Source organism: Juglans microcarpa x Juglans regia, chromosome 4S (genome assembly GCF_004785595.1).
Source record: "Juglans microcarpa x Juglans regia isolate MS1-56 chromosome 4S, Jm3101_v1.0, whole genome shotgun sequence".
In the NCBI taxonomy this organism is placed as follows: Eukaryota; Viridiplantae; Streptophyta; class Magnoliopsida; order Fagales; family Juglandaceae; genus Juglans; species Juglans microcarpa x Juglans regia.
In genome coordinates this window covers 13,882,934-13,908,272 of record NC_054601.1, presented here as the reverse complement: position 1 = coordinate 13,908,272, position 25,339 = coordinate 13,882,934, and the positions used below count along the sequence as shown (strand labels likewise).

Below are 25,339 nucleotides of genomic sequence, written 5' to 3'. Positions count from 1 at the left end.
ATGTAGGATGCAGTCTATTGTGTGCGTATGTTGATGTCTATTAATATATATATATTATTAACTTTTTTATAAGAATTTGAGTGAACAATGAAAGGGTTAAAAAATGTCTATAAAGATATTCATTATATAAAAAACAATAAGCACAAAGGCCTCTAAAAATATCCTTCCAAAAAGTGTTAGAAAAAAAATATAAAACAAACAGTGTGCCTGGTCCAACTTTGGTTGGATCCTGAAATTTACGAGGGAAAAAATGTTAAGAAAGATACAGAAAAAATGCCATTAAAAAATCCCTAAAAGATGCACAATATATTTAAACTCAAATATTCGGTTACAACCCAGGTAGTCCGAATATTTTTGCGGCAACAGTTTGTCGCCGCAATAAAACCTTTTACTCTAAAAAAACCCAAGTAATGAGTATGACAACGAACTACGGGCGTATTTGTGTTTCAGAGTTTTTTGCTTATCTGACTAGACACTCTCTCTTATTTCTCTATGGAATTGTTCCCGTTGCTCATGTCACCGTGAGCCGGTTGCAACACCGTCGCGAAATTGCTGGTAAGAAAGGTGTCTCTCTCTCCTCCACCTGATCATGCTCTCTGATCTCTCTCTCTCTCTCTCTGTGTCTCTCTAGAACTGTCACTCTGGCCCTCTCTCTCTTGGCCCACCATGTCGCCGTGGCAGCCCATGACAGTGCGCCACCTCCTGCGTTAAGTGATCTCCTTCTATTTGTTCCATACTATGTGTCTAGTATATATAAGCATATACACCCATTTCTTCAGGCTGAGTTGCTGCCCAATGTGTACGAACATGATTTCACACCCAATTTTGTAGGGAAATCAATTGATTTCATAGCAGACCAATGGCCTCTTATATATCAGGCCTTACTTTAGAATCAAAGAGTTTGAATTAAGCAATCTTTCCACCTAATTCCACAGTACCAAGGGTTTTTTAACATATATATAAGTTTCTTGTCTAAGTCATTTGTTCATCGATTTCCCGCATGCCAATTGTTTGAGTAAATTCCCATATAGTCTATCCTTTTGTCAAGTGTTCAACATATCTTGCATGCATTGAGCTATGGGTCTAAAATATTGGGTTTGCATGCAAATTTAACATATTTGATAACTCCATGCATCTTAAAGGTAATGACAATTTGAAGCAAATCCCAGGATTCTATTATTTGCTACTGCTTATTAACCAAGTAGTCATTGTGTTTTTAGTCAAATAGTTTTACCTATATATATTATGCTACTGCATGCATTTAGTAGTTGAACCTACTGTATAGTACCAAATATTTGATAACACCCTACATCTTAAAGGTAATGATTTTTTCTTTGAACATCGTAACTGACGTTATGCATTACACAAGATAGAGAAAACTGTTTGATCATGTTAGCTGATTTTTTGTTAGTATATTTCATTTAATAAATTTAGTTATTCATGACTAAAAACTTTGGTGTTGGTACTTGCTATTATAGAAAAACTTTTAACTAATTCAGGATAGATTAAAACTCAGACAGAAAAGCCTTTAACTAATTCAGGATAGATTTAGGACACAAAAACACAAAGTCTCCCACCACCAACCTTTAACTAATTCAGAACAGATTTAAAACCTTTAACTAATTCAGTTTGACAAATTTTGACAAATTATGAAGGTTTTTTTTTTATATAGGAAATAGACATAATTTCATTCCTTAAGAAAGTTACATCTGTGACTCAAAGTTACAAGCCAAACTAAAATCCTGTTGTACGCTCCCCGTACACAAATATCTTTGTAACGACATTGTCAGAACTTCAAAAACTCTCAAAAAAAGAGAGTATCAATCTCTGTATAAAACAGAGGTAGAACCAACCCGCATCCAAACTCCATCCTCCAAAAGAGGAGAAGTAAACACTACACCCATCCTCCTAACCAGAGGAAGGAGGAACCAACACTGCTATGGACATAAGTCCAATAGCCTATTTCACTTTATTTTTCCTAGAAATAAAACCAACAAACAAATATCAACAAAAAACACACCGACATAAAGTCAGAAACCACCAAACAACACCAACAAAACATAATCGAGAAACACAAAAGGGACGGCATCGGTGGTGCGTGCATGACACGCGCCACACTGGGAAGGAGTTGAGTGGTCGGTCAAGACGTTGCCGGAGTCACTGGGCCCTGAGCTGTCGCGGATGGCATCGATGGAAGATGAATCGCGGTGTTTGAGTGACCCACGCGTTTCCTTTAAAATCGCGCGTCAGCGCAATGCTCCGCTCCGAATGGCACCCAATCCAGTCAACAGCAAGATTGGTGGGTAAGGCTTCTCCCGGTGGTTTGCATGTCGGACGATGGCCACCCGAACCAGCTACCCTCCCTTATTCGGCCAAAATCTTTAAAAAAAAAACAAAAACAAAAAAAACAAACGAAACCACCGGAGACAAAGGGCCGGCGAGTAGAGGGAGGAGAGGAAGAGGAAGAAGGAGCCGAAGCTCCCCTTCCCCCCAGCTAGATTCGAAGGAGAGGGTTTTTAGAGAGAGAGAATTTGTGACAGATTATGAAGTTAATTTTGGTTGATAGATGGATTTTCATGTATTTTGATATAGAGATTGTTGGAAATTATTAAAATGAGAATAAAATGTATTTTAAAAATAACTAAATAATGCACTAAAAACTATATACAAAAATTTTAAAAAAATACTATTATTTTATTATTATAGAGAGTAAAATAACTAATCAAATGTGAAGTCCAAGTTCGCATCCAATTAGGCATAAGGAAAAAATTGGCATATTAGCCAAACTTTGTCTAAAACTTTGCCTAAGCGAATGAGAGTGCTCTAATGTGAATCTCTTAAATTTGAACATTTACGCATGAAGCCTAAATCTCTTAAATCTAAAGCTAAATTCATGTCCCTTACTAACTCACTCGGTTTATATGTAAACTTGCCTGTTAAGATATGCAATTATGTGATGTTTATGTAGTTTTGTCAAGAGTGTAGAATGCCATTTCCTTATTATGATCTTCATTAATTAAATCATTTTTATTGAACTGGCCTTAGTTCATTATTGTGGTAAAAGTGAAGAGATATCCTCATATCAATTGAGGCAAATGGACAAGAATTGGATGCACGTGTCAAACAGGTTTACATCATGGAATATGGTGAAGAGATTAATCAGCTCTTCACAATGACAAAAGCCCATGCACCTGGAAGCACTACCTTCAGGTGCCCATGCAAGAGATGTTGTAATAACATTTTCCTACCAATAAATAAAGTTGAAGATCATCCATTCACGATAAGTATTAACCCAAGTTATACACATTGGATATTTTATGGGGAGGGTGAAAGTTGGATTGTTAATTCGTCAGACAGTGATGACGATACTTATAATGAAAGTCAGAATTATGTTGATGATATGGTTGAGAATTTGGGCTGGAGCATTCATGGACCATGATTTAGGAGAACATGGTACTACTTCAAAGCCCACCATGAGTGAGAGGCAATCGAAAAATTTCCACCAATTGTTAGAAAATATGAGACTTCCACTTTATCTTGGTTGTGCAAAGTTCTTTAAGCTTTCATTTATAGTTAAGCTACTTCATATCAAACAATTGGTGGGTGGACTATCAAGTCATTTAACATGGTTTTAGACTTGTTAAAAGTAGCTTTTCCAGATATTCAGTTGCCTAACTCATACCATGAGGCCTGACGCTTAGAGCATGGGTTGGGTTTTAGTTATGTGAAGATAGACGCCTATCCAAATGACTGTATCCTATTTTGGAATGATGATGCTGACAAAAAAGCTTGTTCTGAATGCAAGGAGTTGAAGTGGGCGTCAAGTAGAGGGAAAAAGGGGAAGATTCCCCAAAAGGTATTGCGATATTTTCCTTTCACACCTCGGTTACAAAGACTATTTATGTCAAAGAATATAGCAAAACCCATGAAATGGCATAGAGAACAATGAGTTGATGACCATAGTAGTTTAAGGCATCCTGCTGATTCTAAGATGTGGAGACAATTTGATAAAGACCACAATTGGTTTGTAAAAGATGCTTGCAATGTCAGATTGGGGCTAGCTAGTGATGGGTTCAACCCGTTCATTAATAACAGTAAACCTTATAGCATATGGCCTGTGATAATCGTGCCATGCAACTTGCCCCATTGGTTATGCATGAAAGATCCATACTTAATGCCTTCATTGCTCAATCCTAGTCCCAAAGCACCAGGAAACAACATCAATGTTTATTTCCAGCCTTTAGTGAATGAATTAAAAGAGTTATTGGGAGAACGGCATAGATACCTATGATGCATAAAAGTCTGAAAATTTTCAGTTACATACCGCAATATTGTAGACTATTAATGATTTTTCCACATATGCTAATATTTTGGGGTGGAGTACAAAAGGAAAGATGGCTTGCCCGTTATGCAATGGAGATATAGATTCTATGTGGTTGAAACATGAGAAAACACTAGTATATGGGTCATCGTTGCTTTTTGCAATCCACACACACTTGGAGAAAGAAAAAGGTTGCATTCAATGGAGGTGAGGATCATCGCTTGCTACCTCCAGAGGTCATGGGACATGATGTACTTCATCAACTAGAGTATGTTCGTAATGTAGAATTCGGCAAAAGCTCTCGAAAGAGAAAACGCAGACCAGATGAATTGGACTGGACTAAACAAAGTATATTTTTCAATTTACCTTACTGGTCAATGTTGTCGTTAAGACATAATCTCGATATCATGTACATTGAAAAAAACATTTGCGACAATGTCTTAGGAACATTCATGGGTATTGAAGGAAAAACCAAAGCCATTGCTAATGCATGTAAGGACTTGAAGGAGCTTGGGTTAAGGAAAGAATTACATTTACAACCTTCAGCAAATGAGTACTCCATGATGCTCGGCTCCTACATGCTAGAATTAGTAGAGAGGAGACGTTTCTGTGAATGGCTAGCATCTGTTAAATTTCTAGATGGTTTTACCTCGAACATCTCTAGATGTGTTTTAGTTGTTGATGGAAAGATATCGGGAATGAAAAGTCATGACTGTCACGTGTTCATGCAAAGATTACTTCTAGTTGCAATTAGTGAGTTTTTACGATCCGATATATGGCTTGCATTAACTGAGTTTGGTTCCTTTTTCAAGGCTTTGTGCGTACGGACGATGACATTCAAAATATTGAAGCGACTACAACCCCGACGTTGCAATTATCCTCTGCAAGCTTGAGATGATTTTCCCACCTGCTTTCTTTGATGTCATGGTACACCTAGCCATTCATTTACCCTGTGAAGCTACCTTGTAGGGCCAGTTCAATAGAGGTGGATGTATAATTTTGAGTGATATTAGGAAAATTCAAGCGTTATGTAAGAAATAAGGCTCTTCCGAAAGGTTCAATTGCTCAAGCATATGTCCATGTTGAATGCTTGATTTTTTACTCCTTGTACATCCATGATGTTGAGACCATATATAATCGGGAGAAACAAAATAGTGATATAGATATGGGTGTAGAATCTGACAATTTGCCTGTTTTCTCACAAAAGGTACGTCGTTTGGGCTCGCATACCTCCAATCGATTAGATCAAACTCTCCTGGCAAAGGCAATGTGGTACGTGCTTAATAATTGTCCAGAGATTGGTCAGTACCTAACGTAAGTATTTGGTTGTTTCCATTACTTCTACCTTATAATTATATTTGAACTTGTTAATTCATGACCCAACTTAAATGGTAACTATGTGTATGCAGTGAGCACTATACGAAGATGCAAGAAATTTCTCCCGATAATGTAGAACGTAGACATGAAATTGATTTTTCAAGTTAGTTTCGTACACGTGTAGGTTACCTCTAAAATCAAACCACACATTGTTTTTTGTCAATTTGCTTTCTAGAGTATGTCTAACGTGTTGCACACCATTATCTACATATTCAAGAACTACATTTAGCAAATCTTGATGAGGCCTTTGAATCCATATATGCACTCGCTTGTGGACCAGACCCATGGGTTGCTTCATATTCTGCTTGCATAATGAATGGCATCAGATGCCACACAGTTTTGCGTGGACATTATCTCAAAACCCAAAATAGTGGGGTGGTTGTTAAAGGGGAACACCTATCAAAGCCTGTTGATTTCTACGGTCTATTGATCCACATATTGCAATTACGTTACATGGGTTGGCATCATGTATATTTGTTTAGATGTGACTAGTTTGATACCAATGATAGGAAGAGAGGAATATGTGTTGGGGACCACCTAATTAGTGTCAACACTTCTCGCAAATGGTATAAGGATGAGCTATTCGCCCTTGCCTGTCAAGCCTCCCAAGTGTTTTACCTTTAAGACACTAGCCTGAGTGGTAATTGGTCCGCTGCGCAAAAGGTGAACAACAAAAACATGTATGATATTCCAATTATACCATTGGTTAATGATGATGACGATGATGACGAAAATCCCAATTTTGCTGCTTTTCAAGAGAACGACCTTTCTTACGTAGAAGTTGTACCCAAAAATACTAAAAATGGCACGAGGAATCCCTTGCATATATCTGACGTAGAACAAAGCCATGTTGCTGAAATGACAACATTGCAAGATGCAATACCCCTTCCTGATAATGAAGAAGCGGATGAAAATGATGATAACCATACCCATAGCAATGAAAGGAAACATGTATGATGATAAATCCCAGCTATGTCATTTGCAGAATCTAAAAATTAACCCACGACTTGACTGAGGCTGGCTATGATGCTCGAAATAGATATTGAGGACAACTGGCATATCTCTTGGCTCTTCCATGATGTACAAGTTTTAATCTTCTGTGATTAATGCAAGTAAGATATGAGTAATCTGAAAGCTTACAACTAATATCGTTGTGCTAACCTTATGTGTATTTCCCTTTGTGACTTTAGGGGATTTAGTAGGTTATTGTAAATACCCTTAGGTTATTTGAAACATTAGGATGCTAATCCATGTTTGAGTTTTAGAGATCTGATGCTAAGATATTGATAAGAAAGCTAACCTTATATTAATGCCTGCTTCTATAGTATTTCCTAAGAAGTAAGCATTCTTACTGACCCAAGTTATTTTCCCGCAATTTTCTACCAGTATGTGATAGCAATGTGATTATAGATATTTTTACATAATTTGTTTAGTAACAATATGATGTCTATCTGTGGCATCTCAAATATCTGCAATGACTTCATTCCTTCTTTTATAAGTGGAAATTTACTATGGTTGTTTTTTAGAATGTTAAGAAGGACAAGGGGATGTAGTATATGGTTGCGAACCTGGGGTCTAATAATTCCAGTTTTTTGGGTCTTGCTAGTGCATGGGCATGTGGTAATTCATTTTTTAGTATCTTCATTTTAGGCTAAGTAGGATTGGTTATATAATTAGCCTCAGTGACATTTGTTGATATTTTGCTTAATATGTGTTCCAGACTATTTCATCAAAGTTGTGAGATAAATTGACATTAGCCAAAGTGCAGCTAGCCTTTGTCAATTCAACCCCAAAAATTGAAAAAGAAGCTCAACGATGTAGCAGATTTTGTGAACTTTAAAAGAGTGCGAGACACTGCTTGTTCTACAATATATCTTTGGTAGAAAGATGCATCAGAAAGAAGCTTTTTGCTGGGCAGAAATGTGCCAGTTGGTTGGTTTTGGCTTCACCTATTGTCAAGTTGTTGAAAATAACAACCCTATTGGTTGTTTCGGTGGCCACTTTAGTATTTTGTTTATGTGTATTTTTTGTGGAATTCATTTTGTAAGCTGCTAGTTTGTCCAGTGAGACAATGTTTTTTGTATATATAATGATTCTTAACTCTCTGAGCTAGTTCATGTTCTCCACAGAATACCAAATAAAATATGAGTAGTATTTTGGAGCGTAGACATCAACAATATATATGGCGTGGATTTTCAGGGTGTATGAAAAACATTAATCTGTTTCACCATTAATCTACTTCAGCTTTTACTTCTAACTCGGTAAGCCTTTAGAAAATGGCTTCATCATTTTCCACAACTTCAATAAAAAGTTTTGTTGTTCATTGTAGGTACTTCTCTTATCTAAATATGGAAAGTAGTAGTTTCATGGTGTACCTTTAACTTGTTGTCTTAAGGAAACTGTAGCTTGGATAGTTAACCCATGCAGAAGAAATGAATGCATCAAAGAGAGGGAGAGGGAGAGGAAGAGTGTTGCTTGCTACACTTCGACAGCCGCAGGTAGCACCAACAGCTTGGACTTTGAGAGATGAAGCTGAGGTTCACTCAGATGACTCCACTCAACCTCCAGATGACCAATTTCCAGCTTAGTTGCCTCCATGTACTCTTGCAGAGGTGAATACAACAACTGAGGGTAAGTATAATGTTTTATTTTTGTTAACATTTTCATTAACACCCGATAGTCAAGTTTTATACATTGTAAGATATACAGAAATATAATGTATGGCTGTTTGTGCTACTGTGATATTGTAAAAAATAGTAGTAGTAAATGTGTTAGGGGAGTAGCGAAGGGGACGGAGTTTGAGAGGTTGCAGAAGTATGGGAAGATACCACTTGAGATCAAAGATGGGAAGATCGGCCCATCATGCAACAATAGAACAGTCTACACAACAAGTGTTTCGTGGGTCATGATGCACTATGCAGAAATGAGGCATGTTAGCTCGAGTGTCGTTGACGGAAAGGAGAAAGAGGAACTTAGTGAACATGTTCGAGTATGGGTTTCTAACTTGAATGATTTATAAAACTGCATTTTAGAGTACTAGAAAATGTACAATTAAATTTGCTTATGGTAAATCAGCATGCTATGTAGAGTTAGAGGACACAAAATATACTGTAGAGGTAGATGATACTAAATGAGCATGCTGTGTTTATGAGGAAAGTTAATAAGTCAGCATACCAAATTAGCAAGCTGTGTTCATAGCTAAGATTGAGTTTCCAATATTTGGTAATGGTAGTGGAGACAATCTGCATGTTATATGTCATTGTGTTAATTTTTATAACAATCTCTAATGTTACTATGGTTTGTAAAGGGTGCATGCAATGGTATTAACACAGCTTTTACCAATTATAAATATGTAAAGTGGTTGTTAAATCAGAGTTAGGAAAATGATATTTTAGAACATTATGCTCTTTTAAACACAAACTATGCAAATATAGCCTATAAATAATGGTACATGGGTTATTAAGATTATATAGGCAACTATATAACAATATGGTATATGAATTTTTAAGACATCAATATGATACATGGGTGTTTAACAAAATGACATTGATAGGCTGACTTTGTCTTGGATTGGCCCAAGAAAAATCATCGTCAAAAAGTCACAAGTTAGCTATCTCGTGCTTATAATGCATTTCATTACAAGCTACACTGTAAATACTTGACTTATGCAACACACAAGGAGGCACTAGCTAATGGAGGCACATTGGTAGAGAGGCCAGTTTGCGAGTGGCTATGCCATTGGTGGGCGAGTGATGAATTTAAGGTAAGCATGTAAAGGCCTTACTCTGTTAACTGATTTATAAGGTAAAACAAATATTCATTTTAAAGGAGGAAACAATTGTCTTAGGAAGCCAATGATGAGTATTACAATGAGTTGTAACACCTAAACTGAGATATCTACCTATAAAAAAATAGTTCATGAGCTATAAAAGTACATCTGAAAGTTTTATAGGACAATACATCTTTTTGTGGTTTGCAATGTAATTAATGTATATATTTAGAATTGAGGATGTGACTGTTTTATTGTAGAAAATGTCTAACCAAAACAAAGAAAATAGGCGTAAACAAAAGGCCAACCACACAAGCGGAAGGACGTCGTTTGTTGTACTAATGGAAAGAAAGGTACATATATTGTTTTAACATCATGGATGTTGGGAATCTTAATTTATAGATATCATTCGAAATGCAAGGGAACATGGTAATCTAACATGGTTTGCAAATGATTCTGTAGAAGGACAAGAACATGATTGATTTCTACAAAGATGTGCATTGGTCAAATAAAAATGGGAGATTTATCACACCAACTATAGAAGAGAATTATGTAAGCTTCCCCTGTTTTATATAAGTACTATCTGGCACTAGTATTATTTTGAACTGTTTAGTGTATGGCAAAAGAATATTGCCCACATGGCAAGGGACATTTATTCATGCAGAAAAGTACATGGGTATACGCTCAAGAAACCCGGTAAGGCAAGAAGGGTTACATGTTATCATTGTACAATAATTTAATTGAATTCTCAAAGCTTATATCACCATTGGTGACATTTGTATACATAGTTCTGAGATATCATTTTAGGATGTACTGAAAATATGAACTATCTGTAGATAACTAATTTTGCATGAAAATGATGATTTATAAGTTTTATAATGGTAATTGGGTGGTTTGTCATTCCATTGAATGAGATGGTTCAAATGATGAATGCCAAAGAGCTAGAGGGTCGAATAGATGAAGCTGCAGCAACCATTTCCAGGGAGGTATTGGGACATAGGTCAGGGTATTTGAGAGGCCTGGGACACTTTGTTATGCGTGAAACACCTAAACTGCCTGGAATACCCAATGAGAAGTATGAACGTCTTGCCAAGGAAAATGCAGAAAATAGGAAAAATGCAGAGTATTACCAAAATCGGCTTGAAGAGATGGAAGGTGGTTTCATGGTTATGAGGGACCATATGCAGGAGTATGAGGAACATGTAAACAATCGAATGTCTGAAATGGAGACAGAACTAGAGTCTCAAAGAGAGACTCAAACAATTCATGAGCCAACAACATGCCATGCTGCAACAACTACTTTTGAATTTTGACCATAATTTTTGGTAACCTTTTGAGGAAGTTGTCATGGGGAGATTTATTTACTACTACTATTTTTGGTCAGTCCTATGTGGGAATTCTACACTTGCTGGAGAGGGTGAAGAACCTGCATGTAATTTGGTTTCTTGCATTAAAATAAATTCCGATATATTAATTCCATATCTATGGATAGGGAGATTTTCAAAGACTTGGATATCTCATAACTATTACATAATTTGGTCAAGGTTACGACAGGAGGGATACACCTATTCTTCTCTGATAAGTATAGGCGTAGTTAGACAACGAAGTTGAAATTACTTTGTTTGCAATTTTATAGTTGGTAAAACAATTGGACATTAGTTGCAATAGAAAACATAAAGTATACCATTTAGTACTTTGGAAATCAATCTTGTCTCTAAACATGTAATTTTGTAACGGTTATGGTTGTTTTATATGCCCTGCAGACACTGTTTCCATCATAATATGGATTAGGAATCTAGTAGCAGTTTTTAACATATATATTATGACCATGCAGTAGTATATAAATTGGTGGTTTTTAATCTGTTCGTGCTATGGTCTGAGTTTATGCTATTGTTATATTGCAACAGGTCCAAGTTTGCATCAGATTTTAAGGGCAGTGCTGATTTCGTTGTGCTAGCCCAGACCCCAAACAACTCCCATTCAACTAAGATTTTCTCTATACGAGTATGTACTTGTACATGTAGATCAGATAGTAGGACTATTGGCATGTTGAAATCCCAAGTATGGATTGAACCAAGTTATAAACTCATATATATTTGAGGGATTAATTTCTATGACCCTTCTTTGGCATACTGCTTTCAGTTGACATATGGTGTTTAAAGTCTTTACACAAATCAGGAATCTTTTCTATCATTGATAGCAGTATGCCAAAGAATGCTGATGGTAGACAAAAGGGAGACTAAGAAGTTTTGAAAGCTTGAGGAGATAAAGTGTAATTAATCCCATATATTTAGTCTACAAATTAACAAAAAACTTAAATTTTGTAACTAAACAAGTGCAGATGAAGATCACAAAATCTCCACTTTCGAATTGTAGCCATACTTGTGATGATGGAAGGTACCCAGTTCGCTCAAACAACTAATCTTGACCTCGGATACTAGGAAGCAGTTGAAAAAATCCAACATTTTCTAATGACGAATTGCACGGCACAGTATGGGGTGGAGACAAGTTCGACCATAGCTTCTGCGGGAGGAAAATGGGATGGAGGAGAGGGCTTTGGGTGGTGATCGAAAATGGAATCAGTTATCGTTTGGGGTGGGTGGAGTAAGCAGGAGATGTGAAAGACTGGCGAATGAAGAAGGAATGGGAAAGAATAGAGCGAAGTGGAGAAGGAAAGAAATCGGGGGGGAAAATAAAAGATTTCATCCTATTTCGGCACCCCAGACCGATTCTCGATGATTTTGAGCGTCGCAACAGGTTTCTACTTTTCCCAATGAAATATTTCGCTGCAAAAATACTATTATTCACTGTAAATACTCAAAATCAAGGGACCACCCACTTTAAATCATTTGTCAATGTTGAACGGTGCGACGATTATAAAATCGCAGCAAAAGTGACCTATTGCAGCGATTTTTTTGCAACAATATCAAAATCGTCGAGATAGGTAGTTTTTCTTATAGTGTGGGTCGACGTGATTAACCCAAACTGGAATACTGTCAGCCTAATTTTGCTATTACATGTCCGATTTGTGTAAAAAATTGATAGCCTTAAATCTAATTAATCTACATTTCATATCAAAAAGAATAAAGAAGATGTTCTCTATGGGAACGATTACTAATGGGGTAAGTTGGGTCGATGATTATTAAAAGCAATGTGATGACTAGTTAGTCACTTCTACATGAGACCAATTTATAAATCTTCATCGAACTATTTCTTTGTGGACATTTGCTTTAAATTTGGGCATGCATGCAAGATAAATTAGAATGATGAACCAAGAATCTCCATTTACTATTTCAACTTTGTGTATATGCTCTATAGAATTACACACTCATCTTATTTGTAATCGTTCAAATTTTAGAAACGTGAGTGAATTGGCAAGGCATTCGCAACACTAGCTGCAAACACATCAAAAGTATAAGGCAGCATTTGAAAGGCTACGGACAGTACTGATTGCAGTGTCATGTGATAATTATCAAGTAAAACAGATCTGGCAATTGCATTAAAGTTAGAAGTTAATTATAAGTGAAATGTTGTTCTGTGTTCAGTACTGATCATTTGTAGCATTATTAATGTGTGCATGTATGTGTATAGATTGACTATATGCCATATTGTATCATAGTACGCATGATATTGTATCATATTATGCCTTTATTGTCTATAAATAAACAACATCTTGAATTTTACAAACAACTTTATTGGACTAGTTCAAGAACAACTTAATTATAGCAAATTTCCTTATAGTTCTAAATAGGAGTTACATGATTCTAATCGATGTTTTGGTTTTCCATGCCCTAAATTACCATATGGTTAGGGCATAAAACATAAAAGATTGGACCAAAATACTAATTATCCAAATATAAAATTCAAATGAATAGGCTCTTTTTCTAGCTAACTATTGTCTACAAATTAAGAAATTCATGTCTAGTACTACTTTTTATTGACATACTTCAGCAGTCTAGAGACTCTTAAAAAGTTGGCTAACAATCAGTACAATAAATCGGATCTTTTGGGATGAAAAAGAATTTTTTGATCCCAAAAGATCACTTTTAGGACAAAATCCTTTGTCCGCACTCCTAGAAAGTCCCAGCAATCCTTTTATTGATCGAACAAGACACTTGACATTCAAACAGAAGGATTTGGGACAAAAATAGATTTCTTGTTCGAATTGATGGTTCACCATTTGAACGAACATAAATTTCTATTTGAACGTATAATTGTAGTTCGAATGGACATTTGGTGTGTAAATTGTATATAGTTTTTGGCACACAGTATTGGACATTGTTGGAACCGAAAGATTTTCACTCGAACGTAGACAATATTGTTCAAACAAAAATATATTGTTCGAACTCTTAGAGCATTGGCATTGGATTGGCTATTTTATTCTTCAAATTTTGACTAATATGTAACTTTTTTACTTTTAACTAATCATTCAAAACCTAAAGTCTACATTGGATTAGTCATCACACTCTCTATAATAATAAAATATTATTATTTTTTATTTTTATATTTTTATAATTAATTAATTCTATTTTCATAACCTCCTATAATCTCCAATAATCATATTCATATTCATTTTCACAATCTAATAAACAAAATTTCATCACACGATATCAAGGAAAAGAGCCGCGGAAGAGAGAAGGAACTGAAATATAATAAACAATGGGTTTAAACTTGCTATAGGACTTTTCATCTTTGAAAAGAAAAATGAAATTACTGTAGCTCATATTTGAGATGAAAAGTCTTTGGCTAATTCAATGTGGGCCAGTTATTGTTAAAATTAGTCAAATATAAAGATAAAAAGGCATTTGGCCAATTCAATGCCAATGCTCTTAGCGCCCATTCGAACCTACAACATTATAGTTTCAGTAAATATAAAAAGCGATCATGTGTAAACGTTAATGATGCCCATTATGTAAAACCAGTAAGTAGATACAAAAATATCAGCGGCAAGGGTTGTCCGTAGCTCAAGTATTGCCGCACAGATCTCTATGAGTAGAATATTAGCATTGGTAGCATGTATCTCTATGCACAAAATATGAATAAATGCTGCCCAGATCTTGGTGCGCACAACATCTGCAATCTCATCTGTACTTGCAGCTACAGAGGTGGTTGTAGTACGTCTCCCTGAGGGTGGAACACTTATGGCCTCAGCAGGCTTTGACTGCCACCTAGTACAGAGATGGCCCGTGCTTTTGACTAAGGTGACTATATTCATCGAGCTGACGCTCAATGCAAATGGTATACTACTCCCCGACAAGTATTTAGACTCATCTTTAATTCGAGATAGGTAATATAGGTGCAGATCCATCGGATTGGACTCTCACCAATTGCAATATGAATCTAGCTCGATCGATGTTTGCTTCCTCAGGTCTATGTTATATGAGACAATCAGTGCCAACATTCAAAAGAATGTCGTGCAGTCAACCTACCTGGTGCTCTTGCCCATCAACTGACAATGAGGTACGTCGGTTTTTGATCAAGGAAAAGCTATTTCCTTGACCATCAACTGACGTACCTCATCGTTGGAAAGCTCATTCTCTAAGCAGTTTTCTCCATGAGCTCCTTGGTTCCGTCCACTTGTTGAATCACGTGCAATGTTGGATATGCACCGGGATCACGAGGGATGTGATGAATCTCAGCTATCTTGTCAACTAAGGATGTAATTATACTCACCCTCATACTGTGAAGGTGCATGCCTCATCTGCGGTACTCATCTCACTGACTCCCTCATAGAACTTGTACACCAAATTAGGATAGGCAACTCCTAACTGGTCATAAATGGGACTCCATCTCATATAAGTGAATATAGACTAGAGGGTCTACCCTTCCAAATGATTTTGTTGAAGTAACTGAGCTTAACGACCCTCTCGATTAGTATCGGCCTAGGAGGCCAATTCAATGTTGTCAAAGATGTTCACTCCAATGACCTAGCACGTTTCGATCCATTAGTAAACATGATGTATAAAATTTGAAAATTAAAAAAATGAACATTAAGATATTTAATATATAGTTGAAGCATTCAGATACACTGGTATTCTAAGTGGATTTTGTATTATGGGTTGTGTTTGAACTATTAGAGACCTATTTCAAACACCGAAGAGTATGTAATCAAGTTTGGCATATGATCAACATTTATTCGGGTTGATATTCGAACGAATGTAATCTTTGTTCGAACAACAAGCAGAATTCAAGGACTTAGGAATGTTGAACACCGATTCAGGTTGACATTCGGACTAACATAAACAATGTTTGAACACCAACCAATATGTACATTAACTAACAAGTTGAACACTTAACCGACTTGATATTCGAATGAACGTATTTTTTGTTCAAAGAGCTCGTAGATTGTGAGAAAATGGAAATGTTTGCATATTCAGGTCGGCGTTCAAACTAATATAAACAATGTTTGAGCACCAACCCATATGTACGTTTACTATGAACACTTAATTTGGTAAATGTTCTAACGAACATGGTCTTCGTTCTAGCAACAAACAGATTGCCCATTAATGGAAATGATAAATATGTATTTCGGTTGGTGTTCAAATTAACATAAATAATGATCAAATGCCAACTCGTATATAAACTTACTATTAAATTGAACACTTATTCAAGTTGTTGTTTTAACTAATATAGTATTCGTTCGAACAACAAGCAATATTTGAACAAAAGTTACTCCCGTACCAATATTCGAGTTGGTGGTTGAACCCAACTTGACATCATTCGACCATAATTATTAGTCATAGTGGGGAATGACTTGGTCCGAATCAACATAGTGTTGGAATGGATAGAGCTTACATTGAACGTTAAGTTTATAGTGTTCAAACAAAGCACCTTGGTATTCAAACAAGCGGATATAGTGTTTAGCAACTTTAAATATTCGAATGTTTAGAGTAGATGTTCAAACACAGGACTCAAGAAGACATCAATGGCTGAGTCAATTCATTCCCGAAACTTTCTCCCCTAAATATTTTTTGAATGAGTTTATCACTCTCTCATTCAGATGGCCATCCACCGTGTGAGGTTGTCGAAAAATAAAGGAATGGGGCTTGGATCCACAAACGAGATCCGAACCCCATTGGAACTGTGAACAACGTATATGTTTGAGGTAAGTACCTTTCCGAGGTGAGAGAGGTGTGTGACGATGGCGGTGGCGAAGACGGTAGTCAACTAAAGTCTGGTATTCTAACTGGCGTGAGATGTAGGTGAGAGAAGTTTGAACGATGTGTGTGCGGAGGGAAAGTTTTGAGTATTTATTCAAATTGGTTTTCGTTCAAATGGGTAATGGATTGTTCGAACAATACTTCATTACATTTAGTTCGAATGTAATATCAAGATTTTGAACATGAAACATTTCATTCAGGGCTAGACAAGTTAAATATGCCGCACATCGGACCTGGGACGTGATTTTTCGTTTGGGTCGTGTGTCTCTTACGTTTGTTTTTACTCAGCTAGTATTTAAGTTCCTTTGGTGGTTGGTAGTTTTTGTTACATGGTTTTCCTCCGCCATATGTGAGGTCTTTTAATAAAGTCATGAACATTTGACTAAAAACAAGAAATGAAATATTTCGTTCGAACAATATATCTTTTGTTCAAATGGGATAACATAATTTCCATTTCTCTATGTTATATACCTAAATCTATTAATTGACATAAATATTTTAACTTATGATAGAAACTAAAGCTATTTAATATATGTTTTAGTATATTAAAAATATATCTATTCTATATATAGTAGTATAAATCTATCAAACTAACTATTATAAATCTCATTCAACTATTCAAATCACTTATTTTAAAGTTATAATAATAAAAAAGATTATAAGAGATGTATGCTTGTATCCCATTCAACTATTCAGATCCATTGACTAAATTATCCATAACACAATTATCAAGATTATTATCAAACCACGTCCAACATAAGATGTCGGAGGTAGAAATTGTCGTCACATCATCATCTGCACCTTGTGAAGCAATTCTTAGCACTGAATTGCTAAAAAAAAATATAACACGCTAGTTACTTGATAAAAAAAAAATTGCATCTTTAAGACTTGTGGTCAGTCGTTTAAAAGTGTATATAATGACTTTTTTGTTTGAAGTTTTGTAAGTAATCTATAAAATTCAAGATTGGAGGATGAGGATTTCAAAAGAAAAACAAAGAAGACTGGAGCATGGGGGTAGATCAGGTACCTTCAATATGTGTTACCGTCCCCACTCCTAAGGTAGGTACCTTATCTCCAAGGGAAAAGTTCAAATTATCGAGCATATGTTTCGATGAATTATTTCAACACCTTTTCTTTTGGTTTTCTCTTCAAAATACTGCCACGTCGACCCTCATCTGTTGTGACATGTGCCTTAGTTATGGACGGGTTGTATGAAAGGTCAAGCTAGTTCAGTTTAAGTTGAAGCTTAGTATCGGAGTATGAAGCTTACAAAAATATTGGCCTGTTAATACCACACCAAAATTTTAATGGCCCTTACACTAAACTTTTGGGCTCTCAGGTCTAACTAAAATCCATAACTGGCTTCAATAATTATTGCTTATGGGCTTATCCTAAAGGACCAATTAAACCTAATTTAGGTCCAATAAAGTTATCCATATTTCATTCCTAATAATACTAGATTGGGTCGTTACAATATGCTACAGAAACTATTTTTTTGGTTGTTTGCTTGCGAGCTTTGTAACCCATTTGGATCTAAACTTTGTGACCTAGAACATGCCTTGGCATGGCAATCTAATTTTTGTAACCCAGACCTCCATTTGTGACCAATAAGCTGCATAACAAATGGATTACAAATCCTATCTTTATTTGTAACCTTGAATTTGTATTCATTTGTAACCCAATCCTCCATTTCCAAATCTTATCTTTCTTGGGTTCATCAATGACACTGAAGATTGTAGGAAATCTTGTTCATATTGAAACTGAGTTTGTATTTGACTCTTTTTAGATGTCTGAGCTTTTGAAAGCTCAAGTCTTTATGGGTGCTGGCAATGTGTTTTGCACATCAGGCATTGGCCTTAGTTACCTTCAACACAGAGAAGATGAGGGGCTTGGGGTTGAAGGGTCACCTCCGATGCCTAAGTCAGTTTTTTTGTTCCTTGGAGAAAATTTCAGTAAGCAAGAGAATGTAAGTCCCGAATTCTAACTTAGTGACTTGTTTTTATACTGCTTGTGTAGATGGCACTCCATATCCCTTGTCAGAGGCACTTGTCTCCCATACAGGATACCACATTGTTTGTCTTTAATGCAGTGGGGCCTCCCCGGCCATGCATTTGTGGCAACTGGGTGGGTGCGGCCACCTTCCGTGCATTTTGTCAGGGATAGGAGGTCTTGACGTGATATCTATCCACAACCCGTATCCGATCCTTAAATGCAGCATGACCCTATCACGACATGCGTCTGCAAGGTAGTGTTAGGGTAGGCATCATCCTATCTTTCGCCGTCGACTAGTTTCTAGCTCAGGCCTTGGGCCTTCTTCTTCCTTACGCAACTCATGGGCTAACTGTTCTACTAATCGCTAGGCCTCTAGGGTAAGTTTGCTCTGGCCTAGGGGTGCAAATATCCTTTCTAGATGGGCCCAGCTTGATAGGGGATACAAACATCCCTTTCACTGGGCATGGTAAACGTTTTACAATGATGATATCTATGTCTCTTGACATTTTATTGTGGTGACTAATTTGATCATACAAATGAGTTGTTTGCTGCTGTGTACTATATTTTCTTTAAGCGTAGGCCATTGGACTAAGGTACTATACTTAATGAAGATACTTAGAATTTTAGACAATTGTAGGGAATATGTGATTTTGAAATCCAACGAAATGCCCAAAGTTATTGATCATTGGCTGCCAAGAGGAACTTTATTCAGAGAAGCAAATAAAAGGGTATATAGGGTTTGCTTTTAGTATTAATTAAATGACAGATAAAAAAACAACAGATGCCACCTCACAAAGCAAGAAGTTACCTTGTTGTCTACGTGCACTCGTGCTTGTGCATTTTGAACATGTGGAAGGAAGAAAAGATAGAAGTTAAAAAAGAAAAAGAAAGAAAATGTAATGAGTGGTCTCCGATGGAGCCATCCATCCATTGAGATCACTAGCACAAATGAGATGTTTGCTACTTGGTACTATTATTGAGATGGGTATTATTATTGATCAGATGGGTACTATATATTATTGAGATGGGTGCCATTATTGTGATAGGGACTAATATTGAGATGGGTACTATTGCAGAATTATTGGCTTCTAATTAGGATGGGTGTTTGTTTTTTAGTCGTGTTGCACGAGGATGGGTCCGGATAACGTTAAATCTTTTTTTTTTTTTTATATTTTTTTCCTATTTTTAAGCATTAAAAAAAATTCACAACATAATTAAAAATACTTAATCACTAAGTAAGAAAATTGGGATCCAAAATGGAGACCCCAAACATTCTCTATATTATAAGAAGGTCTGGATAGTGAGTTGAGTTGAGTTGAGATGAAAGTTAAATAAAATATTATTAGAATATTAATGTTTAATATTATTAATATTTTAAGATTTGAAAAAATTAAATTATTTATTATATTTTATGTGAAAATTTGAAAAAATTATAATAATTAGATAAGATTAGATAAAATGAAATGATATAATTCCAAATTTTGAAGTAATTTTGATAATTCGGATAAAATTTCTTGATGTAGTAAAACTAATCTGTTGAATCTATTCTTAAGATAAAATATTTTTAAAATATAGGTAATAGCCAGTTCTATGATCGCAAACTACAATTATGAAACGTTATAAGCTTGTCTTAACATGAAACGTAATACCTAGTTACCTGATAAAAAAATAAAAATAAAAAAAAGAATTGCATCTTTAAGACATATGATAAGTCGTTTAAAAGTGAATATAGTTACTTTTGTTTGAAGTTTTGTAAGTAGAAACAAAACAAAGAAGACTGGAGGATGGTGGTATCGATCATCATGAGGTACCTTCAATATTCCCAAGGCAGGCCTTATCTCTAGGGAAAAAAATTAGAATCATCGAGAATCTATGTCCGATAAATTATTCCGACACCTTTCTTTCTTTTCAAGATACTGCCACGTCGAGGCCCTCTCTGTTGAAAAAAACAAAAACAAATGTACTGTTTGGTCACATGCTAATATTTCCTTTTCTAGAGCTATGCTACAGTAATTTAAAATTTATCGAAAGTTGTGATAGTGCTTTCTGCTGTATTTTGTGTTTTTATAATTATAAAAAATTACAAAATACAGCAAAAAGAATTGTGAGCACAACTTTTATATATAAGACTAATATTATATATATTTCTATAGTGGTAAGCGTTAAATAATTATTTTAAAAAAAAGTAAGATTTATTATTAAAAAATTATTTTTTTTAATATGACTATAGCGTGTTTACTCACTTTTTTTAAATGAATTGCATGATACTTGCTTATTTTACGATTGTAAATTTTATTTTTGGATTAACAATTATTGGGTGATATAGTATTATTTTTTTTTTAAGATTTAAAAAATAAAGAAAATGCTAATATGCTCGGGGTGGTGACCTAAGCATGTGACCTAAGCATGTGACCTAGGCATGTGCTCGGGGTGCATTTGGACAGCATGTGAACAAATGCAGTACTGTTCGGTCATAACCAATGGCCTTAGGCATTGTAGCAGGCCCATGCTCTATAGAATTACACACTCATCATAGTTGTAATCGTTCAAATTTCAAAAACGCGAGCGAATCAGCAAGTTAGTTGCCACACAAGCTGCAAACATGACATCAAAAGTAGCAGGCGGCATCTCAGAGGCTACCGACAGTACCGAATATTGTAGTGTCATGTGATGGTTATCACGTAAAATAGATCTGGCTATTGCTTTAACATTAGAAGTTAATTATAAGTGACATGTTATTCTGTGTTCAATAGTGATCATTTGTAGCATTATTAATGTGTGCATGCATGTGTATAAATTAACTATATGCCATATTGTATCATAGTGCGCTTGCATTAGTCTAGCTAGATATTGTATCATATTATGCCTTCATTTTCTATAGATAACAGCATCTTAAATTTTATAAACAACTTTATTGGAGTAGTTAAAGAACAGTTTAACTCGGTTTGTTTAGCAGGATTCATTGGTTTGTTTTGTGAGTCATGTCTTTAGAGAGGGGAATAAAGCGGCAGATTGGCTAGCAAAGTATGCTGCAATAGGTCATTGTATGAAGTGTAAAGTGATTGGAGAAGTGCCGAGGTTGTTGAGAGATTTAATCCGCTCAGATAAGCTGGGTATTCCCTCTTTACGCTGCTACTAATGTGACCTTTTTTTCTTTTATGTTTTTATTGCTTATAGTTTTTGTGGTTTGGTTTTGTATTGTTTTATTTCTTGCTTGGGCGAACTTTGTTTTGCAGGTTGTTTGTGTGTTTCTTATGCTTTCGCTGCAATTTTCTCTTTTGGTTATTCTGGACTAGCTTGTATTGAGGTTTTATGGCTTTAGTATTTTGACGCCTGGGTACTGATCTTATTGAATTATTTGTAATCCCCAGGTGTTCGGTTTGTAACCACGGTTTTCCTCCACCAGAGGGCAATCAATAAACTTGAGGTACCATCCTCTTCCTAAAAAAAAAAATAAGAGATTGGACCATAAATCTCTTGGGAGGGCCAATGTGCAGGCCTAATTCTAATCGAAGTCTTGGACCATCATGCCCTAAATTACCATTTGGGGTTAGGGCATAAAACATAAAAGATTGGACCAAAATACTAATTATCCAAATATAAAAGACAAATAAATAAACTCTCTTCCTTTCTTTTTTTTTTTTTCTTTTTTTAGAGAAGAAGTCACATGTCCATGAGTGACCCTTGCCCACTTTATTAAGAACCCTCACTTATGCCGGAGGAAAACCGTGCTAACATCCAAGACTCAAGGAGATTCAACCCATCGCAAATATCCAAACCAACAAAATAAACAATATTAAAGCTCTCAACATTGCACCAACAACAATAACAAAAAATACTAAACCAGCCCAATATCTGGAAGACCAATTTTTTCGAGCCGTAAAATACCTTTGAGAAGAGAAGGTAGCTCCTGAGCCAACCTTCGTTGACCATTGGTCCCATCTGCCCCTCTCCTTGCAAGGAAGTCCACAGATTTATTTCCTTCTCGAAAAACATGATAGATGTGAACATTTAGGCCCTGTAAAATACCCATTACCTCCACCCAAAAATCCTCAAGATACCATGTTTTACAAACTTTATCCTTCAGCCACTTTACAACCAGCAACGAGTCCAACTAAACATCAATATCAACAATGGACAACTCTTTAACTAATCGAAGACCATGCAAAACTCCCATTAGTTCCGCAAAATTATTATTCCCAATTCCCAGAGCAACAAAAAATGCCAATGTAATGTTTCCATCCGAATCCCGCAAAACACCTCCTGCACCAGCAGAACCCAAGTTCCCTCTTGACGCCCCATCAACATTCAACTTCATCCTACTTGCACTTGGATGAGACCAACGAACCAGCCGAGGGAACCTCTGCTTAGGACCCTTCATAGGAATTTGAAGAACTTGTAAAATTTCAATATCTTGCACCGACTGCAGCTTAGAATTTTTTAACTTTTCTTAAATCTGTACCATCCAATGCTTCACCTGCAACCATACTTGATTTACCGAATCTCCTTTTCCTTCAGCTTGAGATCGGCATCTCCTCAGCCACAGAAGCCAAGTAATTACTACCAGTAATATCTCCAAAATCTGCCCCATCTGCGAGTTATTTGATGCCTTTCTGAACCACATGCCAATTAGTTGCACCCAGGTAGACGCCGCTACACGTCCCAGCCCCAATTGACTTGCCACACACAGCCACACTTCTCTTGCAAAATTACCCGTTGCAAGGACATGCTCCAAATCCTCATACCCACTCGAAGAACAACAATCACACGTAGACACAACGGGGATCCGAATTGATCTTAGTTTCGCATAATCATTCAGTGAATTATGATATGCCTTCCATATCGTAGTAGACATATTCTTTGGCAGACAAGGATGCCACATCCAGTTAGCCCAACGAACCAGGGGAGGCCAAATTCTAATGCAATTCCATGCACTGTTGGTAGTAAATTGCCCAGTCATATCTTCTATCCAAACTAACACATCCTCCCTGCCTCTACTCTTACATAAAACCCTCAATACCTCAGCCGCTTTATCCTCACCTAGTAGCCGAGTAATCAAGGCCATATCCAACTAGTTATCAATCTTGCACTCTTTAACTTTGAAACTTGGACAATCCACAATCTCATGCATTGCACCAATAAGACCCTCCCACCAAAAAGATACATTTTCATCACAAATTTTCCACTTGGATCGATTAACAACCTCCAGAAGGCACGAGTGCACTTTCCTTCAAAATCGAGTTCCCTTTCCCTGAGGTAACAAAGAAATATGTTGATCTTTAATATATTTTGCTAGGAAATACCAAGACTACAGCGAATCCTCCGTTAAAATTTTCCATGCAAATTTCATGAAAAGTGACTTTTGAACATCTTGCAAATTGCGGAAGCCCATACCCCCTTCAGATGTTGGAAGACACAATTTATCCCAAGATTTCCAACGTTTTTTCAGTTTACCATCTTTCACACCCTAGAAAAAATTACTCAAGCTTCTAGTAATATTTTTCAATACCGATAAAGGCGCATGGACCGTAGAGAGCAAATGTATAGGTTCCGTCGACCATCTTTCAATCGACCATCTAAAATGGGGACACCTAAGTACTTAAAAGGCAAATTTCCTTCCACAAAACCCAAGCTCCTCAATAGGTTCCATCGTCTAGCATTAACAATGTGCTTCAAAAAGGTAATGGAGGATTTAGAAGAGCTAACCTTTTGACCAAACCATCGTTCATAAGTTGTTAGAGTCTTAGAAATCACCTGAACTGAAGATTTACTCCCATTTGCAAAGATTACAATATCATCCGCATAGAGAAAGTGTAAAATAACTGGGGCTTGTTGAGGGTGAGAAAAAGCACCAATCTATTTCTGCAAGAATTGTTGCTTAATCAAATAAGACAAAACTTCTTCAATAATGATAAAGAGATAAGGCGACAGCAGATCCCTTTGTCTCAACCCACGCCCACACTAAGAAAAACATTTAGGCACTCCATTCAGAACAACTAAAAGCCAAGGTTGGGAAATACACATATTAATCAAACCACAGAATCGCTCCAAGAAACCAAAGGTGGCAAGAACATGGAGCAAAAAACTCCAATCCACACTATCATAGGCTTTCTCCATATCATGTTTAAGAATTATATTCCCACCCCGGACCAGCTTGTGAAGACTCTGTACAAGCTCCTGAGTGAGACTGATATTAGCAAAAATACTCCTTCCTGGGATAAAAGCATCTTGTTCTGGGAAAACAATGCATGGGAGAAGAGGTGAGAGGCGACTAACCATGATTTTAGAACAAGCTTTATAGAAAACATAATACAAACTGATAAGTCAAAACTTATCAAAACTTTTAGGTGCCTCCACCTTCGAGATCAATACCAAGTATAAGGCCAAAAAATTCCTGGGAAGAGCAACCCGAGAAAAGAAGTCCTTTACTGCCTCCACAACATCCTACTGACAATATGCCAACAAGCTTGGAAGAAATTAGAGCCAAACCCATCAGGCCCAGGACTGCTATCGACTGGAATGGAGAACAAAGCATCCTTGATATTTTGGATTGAAGGGAGCTAACTCAACATATTATTCTCCTCCACTGAAACAACCGGCTGGATCAAGTCTGATAAGCTCAGACTTTCCTCCACCTGTTTATACATAAGGAAATGCCTAAACTACTCAACCGCTGTCGCGCTGCCATTGGCCACCACCTCTTGACCACATCACCGGCGA

The 25,339-nt window shown here is 36.4% G+C and overlaps 1 protein-coding gene across 1 annotated transcript in view; it reads left to right on the top strand.

The window, feature by feature from the left end:
- The window catches only part of LOC121263477, a 43,411-nt gene extending 22,119 nt beyond the window's left edge, over positions 1–21,292 (top strand). Inside the window, exon 4 of the mRNA XM_041166387.1 lies at positions 21,177–21,292. Within this exon, the coding sequence (XP_041022321.1) occupies positions 21,177–21,290 (114 nt within the window). The 3' untranslated portion in view covers positions 21,291–21,292. The remainder of the gene's footprint in view (positions 1–21,176) is intronic.
- Positions 21,293–25,339: the final 4,047 nt, after the last annotated feature.